The following is a 19,123-nucleotide window of genomic DNA, read 5'->3' as shown; positions in this document are numbered from 1 at the left end:
GTTCTCTTTTGTTAGTTTTTTTTTTTGTTTATTTGGTGAACTGGTTGGTTGTTTTACGCCCCATCAATAATTTTTTCACTCAAATTAGAGCTCAGGGTCCTGGGCCGTAGCTGTGAGGGTTCTTTAGCGTGCCTACGCCTGTCGCGACACGGGACCTTTGTCTTTAAGGTCATATAAAAAAACACACACGTGATTCTCGCTTCTAAATGCCGAGAGTTTGGCGAAAGAGCGTCATGGGTTTGACGCGACCATGGCACGAGCGGAACTTGTTACAAGAAATATTCTCGCTGAAATTATCTAATTTTAAACTGAAAATCTATAACAGGATACATAAAAAATCCATAGAGGTAATAAAATAGCCTATATCGTTTATTGGTATATTTTGATACGCCATGATTAACTATATCGCTTATTGGTATATTTTGAAACGCCATAATTAACTATATCGCTTATTGGTATATTTTGAAACGCCATAATTAACTATATCGCTTATTGGTATATTTTGATACGCCATAATTAACTGTATCGCTTATTGGTATATTTTGATACGCCATAATTAACTATATCGCTTATTGGTATATTTTGATACGCCATAATTAACTATATCGCTTATTGGTATATTGTGATACGCCATAATTAACTATATCGCTTATTGGTATATTTTGATACGGCAAAATTAACTATATCGCTTATTGGTATATTTTGATACGCCATAATTAACTATATCGCTTATTGGTATATTTTGATACGCCATAATTAACTATATCGCTTATTGGTATATTTTGATATGCTACACTAAATACTGATACCTAGATACCGCAATTATCAATAAAATGTTTTGTAATTTGAGTTTCTACAGATTGATAAATTGTATATTGTTTAACGTCCCTTTTGGAAATTTTTCACTCTTATGGAGACGTCTATATAACTGTAGGAGAAAACAATACCCGCTAAAACCGTATCTTCATTGTGTGATCATTTTTTTTTTTTTTTTTGGTCGTTATCATTACTAACAACACATGATTTCAACTTGCTTATGGTGTTTATATCTCTCAACTGATTCGATACGCAAGACCTTGTTCTGTGTATGGTCAGTTTTTCAATCTAGACAGGGTACTGTTAAATAAGTTGAAGTTAAGAGGTTTTAGGAGTCTCGTTTAAAGTCAACATTTCGCAAATTCTATGGCCGTTATAATGATATAGTTTTGCCAATACAACCTATCATTGGGTCAAATGCTGTCTAACATGTTTCATATCGATTGTTAGGCCGTTTTTGGCACAATGATTTTAACTACGGATTACTTCGTTTACCTGATCAAATATAGGGCTTACGGCGGGTGTGACCGGTCGACAGGGAGTGTTTACTCCTCCTAGGTACCTGCTCCCACCTCTGGTATGTCCAGGTGTCTGTATTTGCCTAATTCTCTATTTTGTATTGCTTGTAGGAGTTATGGGATCGATCACTGTTATTAAATCATCTTCACCTTTTCATTTTTAATGGAGAAAGTATCATTAAGAGATTCCATTTGCCTTAGAGCTGAGAACTGGACTCTTGCTGAATCCCTCAAGAATATCAAACATAAAACTAGAACAAAAGAAATCAATCTGTCATTATGTAGCAACATTCCATTATCACCTGCATATGGTAATTTATTTCATTCACCTTTCAACTGGACATGAAAGTTTATACTACATCAAAAATAATAATATAAAGCAAACTGAAGCGTAAAATGTCAATACACATTTGAATTGTATTGTGGGGTATAAAAACAAAAGGATCCAGTTGCACAAGTTATTAAAGTAGCGGTATATCACGAGATATTCCATTTGAAATTAATCTGTCATTATGTAGCAATAATTCACTATCACCTGCATGTGGTTATCTTGCTAGTAGCCTGCCTCGATCTTAAAACTGATCATACGCAGAACAAGCTCTTGTGTATCGAATCAGTTGAAAGACATAAACACAATATGCAGGTGATTTGGTTGTTTGTCTAAGGTTTGACGCGGCCATGGTACGAGCGGCGCTTGAACTCACGACCCTCTAGTTACAATCGTTAAATAAGTACTGAGCTGGTTCGATATGCAGGTGATAATGGAATATTGCAACAAGCAATTACATTGAATGTGCAATATTTGATATAAGTTTTAAGTTGAATTACTGATCTCAATTCATAAACTGAAATCCGTAATAGCTCCATGTGACCGAAAATTGTAAAACTCTCTGCACTTTCACTTATCACTGCCATTTTGACCGGTGCTCCTAATTATCCAGAATGACTGTAGACATTATAAGAGCTGTGTATCGTTATAGACACCTGTTACTAGATAATATTGTACTGTATTGAATTATCATTAATCAAAATTAGTAGCCGAGTCTCTAAATAGTTTTGGGTCCTCTCATGCTGTCATGGTATATAAAGGAACGGTCAAAACTGCCCCATTAGTGTAATTGCAGACAGTTTTACAATTTTCAGATTGTCAACATCAAACTTTGCCAGATATACACTACCGGTAATGTTCGTCATGTACATTATTTGATTCATGACACTGTAATGATACTCGACAAATGTTCACCATACAATCATTGCGATTTAAGCTTCCGTCCTGGTAAGTTACCAGTTAACTAACTGTGGAGATCATGAGCTATAGAGATTGATTGATTGTATACTGTTTAACGTCCCACTAGGAGAATTTTTCACTCATATGGTGATGTCATCATTGCCGGTGAAAGGCTGCGAAATTTAAGCCTATGCTCCGCGCTTATGGCCATTGAGCAGGGAGGGATTTTTATCATGCCACACCTGCTGTGACACGGGGCCTCAGTCTTCTCAGGATTTGTACTATTTTTTCATGCAGCTTATTACAACTTTCGTATTGCATATTTCCTATGATCTGTAGAAAGACTATAAAACTCTGGCTGGTCCGATTTATTGGGCAAAAATCCAATAATACCAGTAAATCATACATTTTTTTTTTCTTTTCGTAATGACATACACTAAATAACATATCACTGAAAATACCCAGCAACGAAATTTAAAAATATATTGCACATAATAATGGACCAGTCTTCATTTATATGTACCATCTCAATATATGTACTATAAATAAGTCCTAGTGAAGTTTGTACACGATGTATAGTTATGTGTGACAGTTCTCAATACGTGTACTATAAATAAGTCCTAGTGAAGTTTGTACACGATGTATAGTTATGTGTGACAGTTCTCAATACGTGTACTATAAATAAGTCCTAGTGAAGTTTGTACACGATGTATAGTTATGTGTGACAGTTCTTAGGTTATCTACAAAAATCTCACATAATACAGATATAATTACAAACATCATAGCTAGCAAACAACGAAATGAAAAATAACAGCGCAGTGACATTGTTTACATTCTGGTGAACAGCTGAACAAATCTTTCTTATTACACAGATAAAATCATCAATTTCATACGGTTAATTTATCAAATATCCTTGAAAACAATGTGGAAAAAATTAGGATGTGAAGCCTTGTGATAGTTTTTAGTTGATGTACAGCAATCATTAAACATAAACAGTGCACCTGTCAAGCACACACATTATACATATACAGTGTATCTGTCAAGCACACACATTATACATATACAGTGCATCTGTCAAGCACACACATTATACATATACAGTGCACCTGTCAAGCACAAACATTAAGGAGGAATAGCACATCCTCATAATGGCTGACTTCCTTTAGAACCATATATCAGTAATTTGTCTCATTAAATCATATTGTATAACCAGTTAGCTTAGTGTGGTAACATACAGGCTTCTAATTTATAGATTATAAAGGTATTTATCATATTGTATAACCAGTTAGCTTAGTGGGGTAACACACAGGCTTCTAATTCATAGTAGTATGCAAGAAAGGTTTTAATTTTTTTGCACATTATTTTCTAGCAAAGTCATCATTGTAATATATTCTCCACTTCCAATCCATAACCGTTTGCTTTGGGGTTGTTGTTGTTTTGTTTTGGGGGTTTTTTTGTGGGGGGAGGGGGTGTTACCCATCCTTAAACTAAAACTTCACTATCTGGTACAATATTACCTATATCCACACATGTAGAATTTTAAGTCAATTAATACATTGAATGCACTTATATATTTACATGCATGGTTTGATCTTGTAAGCAAGATAGACATTTCACAAATAAATTCACTACACTAACTGGTGCATTTTGAAATTATAACAAGTAGTTCAAAGCAAATTAAAAAAAAAAAGGTGATCTCCATGATTAAACAACCATAATAACTTCAGATCCGTTCGATGCTGGAGGAACAGGAACCATGACACCATAGGTTAACATACAATGTAGCTTGTTACAGAAGTAGGGGGAGATGTCACTTCCCCAGAGCTTTAATTCGCTGATCTAAACTGTCACAATTCCCTTTAATGGTGTTACTGTTGTCGTTGAACATCACTTGGAGCTGAAATTAAAATGATTTATTGATAAAGTATTTTAAAAGGACATGGACACAATGTGAGCTGAAAATTTTATTTTTCCACTTCTTATGTTTACAATGCTTAACTAAGTTACTTCTTACGGTCAGCAAAAATTTGAATGTCAGTTGTAGAGTTACTTGAGAGATGCGGAGCTCAAAATTCTTTGTTATGTAAACAAGGCTCGTCATGTTTTTGTTTACATAGGTTAAATAGACTTGTTATAGTTTTGTTTAAAGCAGATTTTTCAATTTACATGTTAATTCTAAACAAAATTAAACAATTTCTAGTGTTTATCACATCTCATTTTGCTTTAAACTTGATATTTTCTATGAAGTAATGAACTAGCACTAAGTCTTCTAAAAAATATTTCTATGAAGAGTATGAAATGTTACAATGTCCAAATATGCATAAGGCGATTATCTGTCCGATTACTTAGTAAATACCTGTTTCATCATGTCACCATAAGGCGATTATCTGTCTGATTACTTAGTAAATACCTGTTTCATCATGTCACCGTGGGCACCCAGAGTGGCACTGATCTCCTGTTGTGCGGTGTCAAGGTGCGACAACAGCTGACTGAACTGCAAGGCTGGTAATTAAACGAGACACATTTAACAAAAGGCCTTGACTAATAAAATGCATGTACAAATATTTTGCACAACGAAAATCTGGTAGACTGATAATTGGTCAGCATGTCCATTCTATTTTCACACTTGTCACCTGTGACCAAAAACCTAGAGGCACATGTGCTTTCCATAGGCTGTTTTCATAGCAACCATGTGCATTTAACATACACAAGTCCGGTAATGAATTAAATTTTGGAATTTTTTTTTATTTCAAAATCCTAAATTGCATATTTTCTGGCTTTTTGACAAACATGTATGTACTTATAACATGTCATATCTTTCATTATCTAATCATTTCATTGAGAAACTCTTGTGTAGTGAGCCACTTTATAAAGTACAAGATTGCTACACATAGCCATGTCCCCCACCGCCGCAAAAAAAGTTGAAGCACAAAAGATCCACAACACCTGCAAAATTTGTCGAATCAAAATGACAGTACAATATGATCAACTATATATGGTGGCTAACAATCCCACAAAATTTGAACAAAATCTGTTGAGCAGTGTTCCTAAAGTGTAGCATGTACAAATTCACAAAGTCCCATAACTCCTGTCAAAATTGTCAAATCAAAATGGTGGCCTAATATACATGTAATCAACTGCACATGGTGACTAACAATCCTACAAAATATGAACAAAATCCGTCGAGCAGTTTCTGAGGAGTTGCGTCGACAAAGTGAAGTGGGACGGACAGACGCACGCACGGACACCGGTATTTCTATGTCTATGTCCCCTTCCGCGTTGCGGTGGGGTACAAAAATTTCACTTCTTTTTTTCTGTTCCTTTAACAAGTAATGTTTGATAGCCAGCCACTCCAATGGTGAAAACTACCATTGCTTGATGACCAGATATTTGTGTAAAAGTTCAATGTATAATGAATAAAATTTACCTTGTTCATGAAGTTCTTTAAGAGAAACCAGTCTATCCACTACATGAGGTAAAGTGTCTCTGACAGAGTCCCATTTCTTCACCATATCAAACAGTTCTGATATCTGAAAACAACATCATATACAGTTCTGATATCTGACAACATATCATACAGTTCTGATATCCGTAAACAACATCATATACAGCTCTGATATCCGAGTACACACTGGCCCGATGGGCTAGTAAAATATACGACTTATGTATGGTACAAATTGTCTTTAGAAATCATCGTAGATCAAAGTCTTTAAAATGCTTCAGTCAGTGACTCTATTTTAATACTTCGACGAGTGTCTCGATGACATGATAACAGTGACTAAGTAAAAATAAACACTTACACCATTAATGCTTTTGAAAAATTAAAATCGGTAGCATAGAGACAATTTATTTTTTGTCTTGGGCTATTAGATTTTTTTCTGGGCTAGTGAATTTTGTGAATCTACTAGCCCTTCTGGCTAGTGGGTTCATAAAGTTTTCGCGAAGATTGCATATTAAATATTTAAAGGGGAACTATGTATGATAATGGCATTTCTGAGCCCCCATAAAACTCAACATTTTCATGCTTGAATCTCCAAGACTAAATCCTACTTTATTTCAATAGATTGATCATTTTCTAGACAGTTTCACATAATTTGTCTCCGATATTTACAATCATTTTTCTAAAGTGATGCGATTTTCTCCAATCGAAACAAATCTAGTTAAAATGCTTTTTTCCATTAATAAAACACAGTTTCTATCCCATTTTATGTGTACTGGATAGAAAACATATGGTATAAATATCATAAATTTTGTCCAGATCTATGATCATTGTTTTGTAGAAGAAAAAATGCATGAAAATATAGCCATGTTATGTCAAAATCCTGAAAAGAGCACAAAATGTTACGTTTGTGATGTCATAATTCCAGTTCTACATCATCAAACTGAGAATAACGAGCTACATCAGGATTCTTGATAATTTAGTTTATATTTTCATTTGTTCATACCTTGTTTTGGCGCTCTAGGTCAGCTTGACCCGATTTCTTTTCCCCGATTTGATTCAGTTTTTGAAGAACACTTGCTAGTCGAACGTCCACCTGATCAAGATTACTCGTCTCCAGGAGGGAAAGTTTGGAATTCAGAACACCGACCGATTCCTGTAAAGAAAAAACATCAACATAACATACCCTAGCAGCTATTGGCTTTTCTCAATCCTTGTAGAAAGATCAAATAGGTACTTTGTTCTGTTATAATCTGAAGTATAATGCTTCTGTACAATGTTGGGTATTTTTTAAGGTGGTGCAGGAAAAACTGAATATGCACCAATGAAGGTATCAATTTTCTGTCTAGGATATACAGACCCTGAAACGTGCTACTACATCACCAAAACGTTCCATGCAAACACTTCATCGTATCGTGCAAACCTGTTTCAAGCAAATCACTCACTGTTCAGTGCAAACTGTTCACCATTCCATGTACAATGTTCATCTTTCTGTGCAAACCGTTTTATGCAAGAACCGTTCCATAGAAGATCACACTGTGACCATAGAAACGTGCAGACCATTCAAGCTATATGTCCCCATAAAGTTACAAAGCGTGCAAGACATTCCGCTATGGGATCTGAGAAAGGTGTACTTTGATTGGAATTCCGAGTAATTATTCTAAAAATACTCTGAAGTTGGACTTTTAATAATAACAATTTGAATATCCTCCATAGCTTATTTCTTTCTTTTCACAATACGAATTATATATAGCTGAAGAACTGTAGCTCTCAAGAAAATATTGGGACAAATCTCTGAGTTACAGTTCTGCAGCTAAATTATATATAGAAATGATTTGTCATTTTAAACTTTTTTAAATATCGAGATCATTATCATTTAATTATCATATTGAAATTATTTCAAGTGTAAATCACTCTCAGTAAGAGCTAAATAATGCCAAAAAATCAAAGCATGCAGGCCATGCCTATCATTTTGCACAGACCATTCACAAAGTGGGCATAGTGCAAAGCATTGTGCAAATCATTCAGCGTTCCGTGCAAATCGTCCAGCATTCCGTGCAAATCGTCTAGTGTTCCATACAAATCGTTCAGCGTTCCGTGCAAACCATTCAGCATTCTGTGCAAACCATTCAGCATTCTGTGCAAACCATTGAGCGTTCTGTGCAAACCATTCAGCGTTCTGTGCAAACCATTCAGCGTTCTGTGCAAACCATTCAGCGTTCAGCGTTCTGTGCAAACCATTCAGCGTTCTGTGCAAACCATTGAGCATTCTGTGCAAACCATTCAGCGTTCTGTGCAAACCATTGAGCATTCTGTGCAAACCATTCAGCGTTCTGTGCAAACCATTCAGCGTTCCGTGTAAGTGGTGCAGTAACACACTTCAGGGTCTGCACAATTGATTGGAGCAGTAATAAAAATAAGACTTACCACTAAACCTTTACTGTCTGTGTCCAAAGTTAATATTCCCTGCAGTATCAAGAGACAATATCTTAACTTTCAGACGATTTATTACATGTATATTCACTAGTATACAAAATTTCTTTCTTTCATCTCTCACATCTTCATTTTAATATGTGAAGAGGAGAGAACCCTTTGTCTAGTGAAGATGACTCGGTCTATAGACTAGTACTCTAAATATATATTGACATTGAGGGGACCAACGTGAATTGTTAAATCAAAAGTTCAATACAATCAATGTTGACCTATATCAATAACGTTACTGGGGATTAATTTTTACTTCAATATAACAGATAGTTCAGTATAAGTGACTTCAATATAAGTGGGGTAGACTGTATATGAGATTGACAAGAATTTGGTATGTAACTGACCGCTCTCTCCGAACCTTGACCCAGCACGGCTTCTAGTCTCTCCAGTCTTTCCTCTAGTTTGGCCAGCTGTAAAGAAAGTTTATTCAATACTTTTTAATAAGGACAGAATTCTTGAATGCATGATTTAGGCGTTGTCTCAGTATCCATGTCATGTCCGGTTATAACCGATCGTGGTTGAAACCATTTCACATTCCAATATGATTTTGCTATGAAAAACATTTGGAGTGTGTCATTGGACAACATTTCCTACACAACAAATGTCATCACGAAATCACACGACCAAAATAACAATCAAATTGACATCACAAAGTCACACTAAAAGACAATGCGGTCTGACAAGCAATGAGAGGTATAGGAAATATGTACTAGGATAATCAAATGTAATACAGTGCTCCTTCAATATATTGCCAACTTTTGTTCAAGACCAATTTCAACAATAAAGCGGGGGTGGCAATATAACGAATTCACCATTACAGACAATTCACTGAGCACTCAAAAGAAATTCCATTCTGTAAATTTATGTAGGCTCTATTCTGTATATAAACGTTTAGATAATCTTGAGTTTAATTCAGCAACTATTAGTAATTAACCTGACCACATGAATACCTTGTCCAGACTGCCACACTTCACACTGTCCTCAAAGTACAGGTGTGACTACTGATGGGTGTAATTGGCATTATCATTGGGGGTAAGCCCTATAATATTTGTCCATTTGTGAAAATCAGTGGCCTATGGCATTATATCGGGGTGTAAACATGGGGAGAAATCTGAAAATCGAAAATGTAAAAAGTTTACAGACAGACGACGGACAACAGGCGATCAGAATAGCTCACTTGAGCTTTCAGCTCAGGTGAGCTAACAAGTCTGGATGTTGATTGCTGTTGACATTACTGGGGGTGGGGGGGGGGGGTAGTTATTTGTACAACAAGCCTGGATGTTGATTGTTGTTGATATTACTGGGGGGTAGTTATTTGTACAACAAGCCTGGATGTTGATTGTTGTTGACATTACTGGGGGGTAGTTATTTGTACAACAAGCCTGGATGTTGATTGCTGTTGACATTACTGGGGGTAGTTATTTGTACAACAAGCCTGGATGTTGATTGCTGTTGACACTACTGGGGGTAGTTATTTGTACAACAAGCCTGGATGTTGATTGCTGTTGACATTACTGGGGGTAGTTATTTGTACAACAAGCCTGGATGTTGATTGCTGTTGACATTACTGGGGGTAGTTATTTGTACAAGTCTGGATGTTGATTGCTGTTGACATTACTGGGGGTAGTTATTTGTACAACAAGCCTGGATGTTGATTGCTGTTGACACTACTGGGGGTAGTTATTTGTACAACAAGCCTGGATGTTGATTGCTGTTGACACTACTGGGGGTAGTTATTTGTACAACAAGCCTGGATGTTGATTGCTGTTGACATTACTGGGGGTAGTTATTTGTACAACAAGCCTGGATGTTGATTGCTGTTGACACTACTGGGGGTAGTTATTTGTACAACAAGCCTGGATGTTGATTGCTGTTGACATTACTGGGGGTAGTTATTTGTACAACAAGCCTGGATGTTGATTGCTGTTGACATTACTGGGGGTAGTTATTTGTACAAGTCTGGATGTTGATTGCTGTTGACATTACTGGGGGTAGTTATTTGTACAACAAGCCTGGATGTTGATTGCTGTTGACACTACTGGGGGTAGTTATTTGTACAACAAGCCTGGATGTTGATTGCTGTTGACACTACTGGGGGTAGTTATTTGTACAACAAGCCTGGATGTTGATTGCTGTTGACATTACTGGGGGTAGTTATTTGTACAACAAGCCTGGATGTTGATTGATGTTGACATTACTGGGGGTAGTTATTAGGGGTGAAACGATACAGGACCTTCTCGATTCGATTCGATTTTTGATACTTTAGTCTCGATTCGATGATTTTCGATTCGATACAATTGCATGTTCCAAATTCTATATAATGCTTAGATTTTTTTTTATGTTCATTGTATTTATTGCCCTCTGCAGATAAATTCTACATAATATAAAAGCGTTTAACATAAAGTAACCCTCTTATCACTTGTCCTAAAGCCGAACTGTCATCATACCCAGGATTTATACATTGGAGGTGCATTTTTCAACTCAACTGTGTCCATTTTGGTACAGCAAAGTTTACTCGTACGTTGATTGGGCAATTTTCAATTCCACTGGTCAATCAGAAACTGTGTTATCAAAAACAATGTCTGCTATGATTCTAGAACTCTATCGAACCGAAACAGACCCGGAATAAATCGAACATCGAATTGAGACCTTTACATCGCGATTCGGCCGCATCGCGATGCATCGTTTCACCCCTAGTAGTTATTTGTACAAGTCTGGATGTTGATTGTTGTTGACACTACTGGGGGTAGTTACTTGTATAAGTTGATTGTTACCCTAGCATTCCTGCTGAACTGGGCTTGTTCCGGTCTGTAGAACAGCTCATACGTCACACAGCTTTTGTCTGTTTTAGGGGCCGCTGCAGGTTTTCCATCTGTTGGTTTATAGGCAGTAAGTTCTGTCAAAAGGCGTCTAAAAATAAAGCTTTCTGTTAAAACTTGTCACATTGTTTTACTTACTAGTATTTCCCCTACAGTAAAAAAAAAAACCCCACATAAGATTCATGAAAAACATGCACAAATGAAAAATGGTTGAAGTTCGGCAGTAATTTAAGTTGACTGATGTATACATGGTAGTATTCCTTAGTTATAGAAACATACCAAAATAAAATAGCTTGCATTCCAATTTATAATAGATCAAAGGTCGTAACATTAAAAACCTATTCAGAGCAGGAACATCGATAAGATAAAACTGTACTTGCTGGATGTAACAAATATCTATCTGTAACTTTAACCTAAAAACAGAAAGACTAGCTGCTCATCATTTTTGCAATTACAATGCATTCAAACAACACGATTAGCTAGACATCAAACACATAGGGTAGGTGTCCTGTGAAATTCCTCAATGTTCAAAGCTTTCAGTGCCCCCCCCCCCCCCCCCCCCCCCCCCTTCAGAAACAACACAGGATTTGATCATGTGACTACACCACTTCATAGCCCAGTAAAGTTTCTGAAATTATCATTTCTTGAATAAATTAAGTGTAGATTTTGAATCTGGAAAGAAAACCAAAAATAATAATGATTTCAAAAATAGATAAATAAAACAAAACTTGGTATAATGCAAAATGGTGAGTTAGAAAATTACAAGTAAGAGTATGGGTAATCTAAATCATAAAACCTTACTTCTGCAATTGACCTTGAGGGTCTGACAAATCGACCTTGGCCTCTGGTCCAAGAAGTTTCTCCAAGTGAAGGTCACTGAGTTGGTGCTGGAGATACTGCAGCTGCTTACTGAGGTCTACGGGGGACGTCTTGTCTGCTGTCACGTCTTTCTTGACATTCTCCTGGATGGCATGGACCTCCTCTCCAAGTTCTCGAATCTCGTGCTGAAGTCTCTGAAACTTCTGCTGTGGAGTCTCAATTTTACTGGATCCATCCTCCAACTGAATAAAGCAGACAGTGATTTTTCAAAAGGGTCCTGTGGCTTTCGAATAAGGAAAAATTGTCGACATTTTGGTCAAATTGGGAAAAACCAGTATTATTGTAAATACGCTAAATTTATAGCTTATCAAACAAGAAATCAAACACATATTGAAGTCATTCTTCCTTTATTCTAAATATTTAACTTTCTTTAAACTCTTTAAATTTTCAATTATTTTATATAAACCATCTAGAATTAATGCGTCTTTGTCACGTCATATGCAAAATATTCTGATTGAACTTATTTTTTAAACAGATATGTTTTCATCAGTTTTAATTTATATAGGGAAAAGTGCAAATTAAACAGGGAAAGAATTGGTAATTTCTGGGAGGGGAAAGGACTGATATTCAGACATAAAATGGGTCTAAAAATCATTGGCAGTGTACATTATGTATATGTCATTATGCATGTTATAATGACTAGTGTGTGTTAGCGTGCATTACACAAAGGATAACAAATTGTAGGTTGCTGAACTTGTTATAGTACGTGTTTATGTGACTGTATTGTAAATGTTATTGAACAAACAACAAAGTTCAGCAACCTACAAATTTTTATCCTTTTATTTCTTATCCATGTGTATCCTTTATCAAAATATACCTATACTGAATATTTCACAATATACCTACAGGTATACTGAATATTCCAAAATCCTACAATTTCATGTTCTTTGCAGAACCTATGAACCTTTTGGTACCCTTGATATGTATAACATAATGAAGATATGTATAACATAATGAAGATATGTATAACATAATCAGGGGTATAGAGATGTTTGGAGGGCTTGTTTTTTTTCTGTAATTTAGAAATTTACATGTGTTTTATTCCTCAATGTTGCTGAGTCCATGTAATATATGTACAAATCTGCTTTAAATGTTGCTGAGTCCATGTAATATATGTACAAATTTGACTGATATTTTTTAATGTTGCTGAGTCCATGTAATATATGTACAAATTTGCTTTAAATGTTGCTGAGTCCATGTAATATATGTACAAATTTGCTTTAAATGTTGCTGAGTCCATGTAATATATGTACACATTTGCTTTAAATGTTGCTGAGTCCATGTAATATATGTACACATTTGCTTTAAATGTTGCTGAGTCCATGTAATATATGATTTGGTTTTCCAGTGGGAAACTAACCATTTCATACTCTGTCTTTTCAACATCATATCCAGTTCTGTTTGAACCGCTTATTCTGTCTGAGAAATCTGAAACAAAAGAATACTTATGGTGTATTATTCTGTCTGAGAAATCTGAAACAAAAGAATGCTTATGATGTATTATTCTGTCTGAGAAATCTGAAATAAAAGAATGCCTATGGTGTATTATTCTGTCCGAGAAATCTGAAATAAAAGAATGCTTATGGTGTATTATTCTGTCTGAGAAATCTGAAATAAAAGAATGCTTATGGTGTATTCTGTCTGAGAAATCTGAAACAAAAGAAAGCTTAAAGGACACAACGCATGTTTCTAAACTTTTTCATTTTTTCAGCAAAATTAACTCTTTTTATGCCTAAAACTACTTTAAATGTGTTTTAAATGAAATATTTTGCGTAGTTTTCAAGTTTGAAAGCGATGAAATTCAAATCTTGCGATATGCATATTTTCTTTCGCTAGTTTACGCGCCATTTTGTGTGACGTCATATGCGCCCTCGGGTTTGAAAACATCTATTAGCCATTTCATAAACAGATTAGATTTAATCGACAAAAAAACCAATTGGCACGTTAATGGCTTGTAAATAATAATGCATTAAGATGTTTTGTGCCGTGCTCGGGTGTACTAGTTGTCGGTAGAAAGGATTTAAACTGAGTGTTTTTCAATTTTTCGAAGGAAGGTACGAGAAAAAAGACGTGGATAATTTTTTTGTTGGAGCAAGAACTTTACCTTAAAAAACACAACCAGTCACCTTTTCAAACATCACTTGGACAGAGACCCTGTTAAACTGCGAGAAAATGGATATATCGAAGCTATAAGCACTGGTAGGCCTATAGCATACATTCTGTTTTGCTCTTCAAATTCAATACACACTCGGATCAACTGACCTTCACCTTGTAACAACATATATCGACGATACAATGTAACTTCTACCAACTGGAAGATTTACAACAACAAAAAATAAAGATACAAAATAATTGAACTTTTAATTATACAAATAATAGAATATTGTATTTCCTAACTTTAAATTGAATAATAAAATTATTTCTTTATTGAACTTGTAGCATCTTGAGTGCGTCAGTAGGCTATAACGCCGTGCTCCCACTTCGTACTTCTAAGGACGTGCAGATCACAATTCAAAAATAGTAATAAGATTGCTTTATCAAAATAAAATAATGTGATTACCACTTTAAATTTGAATATTTTTATTGATTTGTGTGTGTGTTGTCTTTTTCTTTCTTTCCGAAATGCACGCGTGACAATAGCTTGGCCTAGTTGTCAACAATTTAACGTATCATAATTTGTCTAATCCAAAAATAAATAATGATTGCACTGTTTATTTTAGAAAACAGCGCCAATTACAGATGTATAAAGGAATAACATCCCCAAACAGTTTGTAGACAGCGACCCATATAAACATTATTTACTCACAATTTTGCCGATTTCATACACGTTTTACTTGCTATATTTGGGTATTTACATCGTTATATGTGTGCACTGGTGGCGAACACATATAAAACTCGGACAATTTATCAACATCGATTTAAATGTTGCCCATGGTAAATGAATTAGGCCCCTAAAAGTTGAGTTTTTAATAATATCTCGCAGTACTTTCACAATCCGAAGGGCGCATGTGACGTCACTGTACCACGTGACTACCTACCTAATTAACTTGACTTTTTGAAATCGGGGCTTAGATTTAAGTCTGTATTGTGGTTAATTATCGCAAAATTTCGGCGAACAAACTATTAGAATTAATTACTATAAGCATAAAGAAGACAAAATGCATGTAATATTGTATACTTTGAAAACATGAGATGTGTCCTTTAAGGTGTATTATTCTCCTAAGTAACAAAACACAACCAATGCATATTCTTAAATTACACAAATTTGACAGGTCTCCAAAAATCTTATCACTAAACCTTACCTAGCCCATTTGTTTTGACTTGTGACCCTTTAAATCTGCCCATGGCTGCATTGGTGTCTAGTTCTAGTTTCTCTACATTCTCATTTCCCTCATCCTATAAATATAGAAAGATTTAATTCATCAACCACACATTTTTGCTATGTTTATGTGCCAGTCTTCAAATAATTTCTTCAAAATGATATTCCAATCATATCAAACTTCACGGTACCTCTTGTGTTTGCAGAGCTTGGTCATCTTCTGGCAAGTCCTCTGTTTCATAAACATCAGGGGCATCATGATCCTAGAAGCAATAAGAATAAGTAGGATCAAAGGTCATGTAACACTAGGCATGATATCAATTCAGTGCAATATCCTTTTTTTTGTCCTTGAGTCTAGTGTAATTAAATAAGTACATCTTCAACAAAGGATCAAACAATACAGGTCTGAAAAAATTACTTAAAAGCAAAGATTTATAGTCTTGGATCCAAAGCTGGAGATTGGCTTCTAGAGCAGATTAGTGGTCATTTCCTGAAGATCTTTTATCAATATGGCACCAGTCTTGAACCAGCAAATACTTAACTGTAACATCCTGTGCAGTTGTGCTCAAAAGCTCAGGAGCTAACTTCCTTAAGTCAGATTAATCGGATGATTATTTACTCATCTAGATTACAATACACTTTGTATTTTATTTGAAGCATTTGTCAGTACACAATCAGAATACAAAAACAGTACAGGATCACCTTACAAGAGAAAGGATATCGATTCTATAAAAAATGTTCAACGACAAGCCACAAAAAAATGCTTCCCAGCATGCAGCAGTTATCACAGCCTGATTGAATTCATGATTTAAAAGATAAAGCTACCAATGCTAAGATACTGCAGATTGAGATAAAATCATAACAGGGGTCCATGATACGAGAGTAAGAAGTTTCTGATCTGTGATTATGCAATTACAAAAGACCATCGTCTAAAACTTGTGAAACACAGAGTACATCTTGTTGTAAGAAAAAACTTCTTAACAGGAGCATGTGATTAGTGTCAAAAGTTTTTAAAATTATCTGGATAAATATTAGGAACACCACCCGATGTACTGTAGCAGTCGGTATAGAGGGAACTTGTAATGCATCGCTAGATAGCTAGCTTTTCTAGTGAGGTGGTAGATAGTGATGATATGATTGTCGCCGACAATCGATTGTCAATCGTTTTTGGCTCTTCGATTCCGATTATATTTTTCATAATTGATTGTCGCCAGTACACTAGTTGATAACCAATCAGAGATTCTTCTGACTGTAAATCCCACTTTTATATCATGACATGTGCAGGGGGAGGGGGAGGGGGTGGGAGGAGAAAATCAGAGTGAACTCCAAATTGAAAAGTGGGAATTCAGCGACACCAGCTATTGTCGCTGCTTTGCCTACCGTTTACAGCTTTATTTCGCGGGTTTACTTTCCAAGACGTGAGGATTCAGTTATCGGATGATTATTCTACAAGTTGAGCATGACTAATACGATGCTATTGCCATGTAAAAAGCTCTAACACTGATAAATGAAGCATCACTTTGACTTTGGGCGCCTCCTTGCCATTTGATTTCTTTGTGCATGACGTCAGCACACAAATACACAAAATTCCAATCGGCATCAAAGTAGTCATGATTAACTTGAAGAATAATACTCATCCCATAACTGAATCCTATCTAGATCCGCAAATTAAAGTTGTAAATGGTAGGCAAATTAGCAACATTAGCTGAATTTCCAATTTTTAATATGGAGTCCACTCTGAATCTCCCACACACGTCTTGATATAAAAGCGGGGTTAACAGTCAGAGGAATCTCGGATTAGTTGATAACTTGATCTAATACGTATATATATCCTAACCCAGGGAAACCCAAGTCAGACGTCTGGATTTTTTTTCCTTAAAAGTAAAGCCAATCTGGATTTGTGGCTAGAGAAAACACATTTCATTCCTCGTTAGGCCTAATAGGCTAATATCTAGATGTGTGTATGTTGCACATATGCGGGCATAAAACTAAAAAAAATAACCCCAAAAAATAATAAATATTTATTAACTACAAGTAAATACTGATTATATCGATCATTGATCGATACAGTTCTTTTGATTATGACAGATTATCGATGAAATTTTTCCGATTATTCAACACTAGTGATAGAATCTTTCTCATGACCATGTAAGTTAAGCAAGGGTGACCACCACCCTTGGATGGGTGACTGCTACATGTTACAAAATGGTGGCAGCATGGTGTATAGAAGGAACTTGTACTGTCTCATTAGAGAGTAAGCTTTTCCTAGTGATGTGGTAAATTCTCTTGATTGATCACAGAAGTTAAGCGACGGCGAGCGTGATCAGCACTGGGCTGGGTGACCGCTATAATACGTTACAGTAGTTTGAAAATGAACCAGACCAGTGTTTGAAATTCAAAATTATTTCCAATGGGACCAAAGGACCCACAGCAAAAGGGTCTACATGAGTCCTTCCAAGGCAATGTAGGCCCAAAAATTACCCATCATAATTTTTTTGAAAAACACCACATTGTTTTACCTACCAGATTGGGTAAAATAAGTTCATTTCTCGAAGGGTGTCTGTCACAACTCACAAGCATTTGCAGTATGAAACAGTCAAACATTATATATGACATAACAGAGTTTTAAATGGTCATGAACATTGATGAATAGTTTAAAATTTATTTAGATTTTAATTTGAAATACCGTTTAGATACCTATGAAAAGCATGATTGATTCTATCATGATACAATTAACTAGTTTTACCAATCTCATGCATAACTTCTTTTAAAAATGCTCAATGATTCATTTATTTCAACAAATCCAATCAAAATGCTGGATAGATATAAACTAGTTAATCTAAATACATAAACCAACGCACATTATAAAGTTTTATTCACGGCAACTACGTCGTCCCAAAATTATGAGAAGGACCAATTCAGTCGTACTATTAGCGAATCCTTCGATGCGTACATTGGCGCAGGAATGATGCTAATTTCGAACACTGAACCAGACCCATCAACCACAACACAACTTTACACAAATAGAGCGGAATACAGGGGGACCATCAATGCTCCTGCTATCGGATTAGACTTAGGACTATGAAGGTTGGTAGATACTTATTCTCAATGGTGAGAAATGGTTCATTAAGGCGATTTGTTGATACCAGTCTTCTAGATCATTAAATTGACAATTTATCAATCAAGTTAGCAAAACATCAAGAAATTAGAATATAACAGCTGAACTTGTTCTAATTGTATATTTGATTTTTCATAGTGTGACAACATATTAAATTTCATTCATTCTTGACTGCTGAGTCACCAATTACATCTACAGCGTACTGTACAGAGAAAATTCGAAATATGACAAGCTGCAGTGCTGCGTGAACCGTTGTAATAAATCATGCACAGTATTGAAATGGCAAACACATTAACTAGATTCCCAAACTGCTTACAATTCCTGGCAGATTTGCATATTTGGGGTCTGCCATCTCGCTTTCCTCTCTGATCTGTCTGCACTGTGTGAAGTTTTTGATCAATACAAAACCGACGTCACGCGTACGTTTGGAAACTGGTTCAAAAATTATATATGAATTTTAGGAAGTTCTCTATGAATAGTTCAAGTTAAAGCATCAACATTTT

At 35.6% G+C, this 19,123-nt stretch overlaps 1 protein-coding gene across 1 annotated transcript; it reads right to left on the bottom strand.

Moving 5' to 3' along the window:
- Positions 1-2,915: 2,915 nt before the first annotated feature.
- Positions 2,916-19,079, bottom strand: LOC125666595 (dynactin subunit 2-like). Its single transcript, XM_048899790.2, has 12 exons — positions 18,937-19,079; positions 15,694-15,765; positions 15,486-15,579; positions 13,544-13,611; positions 12,106-12,365; positions 11,260-11,395; positions 8,830-8,895; positions 8,429-8,467; positions 7,008-7,157; positions 5,990-6,092; positions 4,973-5,064; positions 2,916-4,459 (listed from the first exon to the last, which is right to left on the bottom strand). Exons 1-12 carry the CDS (start codon positions 18,970-18,972, stop codon positions 4,373-4,375), a joined length of 1,203 nt encoding a protein of 400 aa, XP_048755747.1. The 5' UTR covers positions 18,973-19,079; the 3' UTR covers positions 2,916-4,372.
- Between the last annotated feature and the right edge of the window lie 44 nt (positions 19,080-19,123).

Source organism: Ostrea edulis, chromosome 10, assembly GCF_947568905.1.
Source record: "Ostrea edulis chromosome 10, xbOstEdul1.1, whole genome shotgun sequence".
Lineage (NCBI taxonomy): Eukaryota > Metazoa > Mollusca > Bivalvia > Ostreida > Ostreidae > Ostrea > Ostrea edulis.
Note: the sequence above shows the minus strand (reverse complement) of the source record. Positions and strands in the feature narration are given on the sequence as shown.

Coding starts and splice junctions, on each gene's coding strand:
- LOC125666595 (XM_048899790.2), bottom strand. CDS start 18,972: ATGGCAGACCCCAAATATGCAAATCTGCCAGGAATT. Junction 6,093..7,007: donor ACCTAGAGCGCCAAAACAAG/GTATGAACAAAT, acceptor TGTTGTTTTCAG/ATATCAGAACTGTTTGATAT. Junction 5,065..5,989: donor TAAAGAACTTCATGAACAAG/GTAAATTTTATT, acceptor TTTAATTACCAG/CCTTGCAGTTCAGTCAGCTG.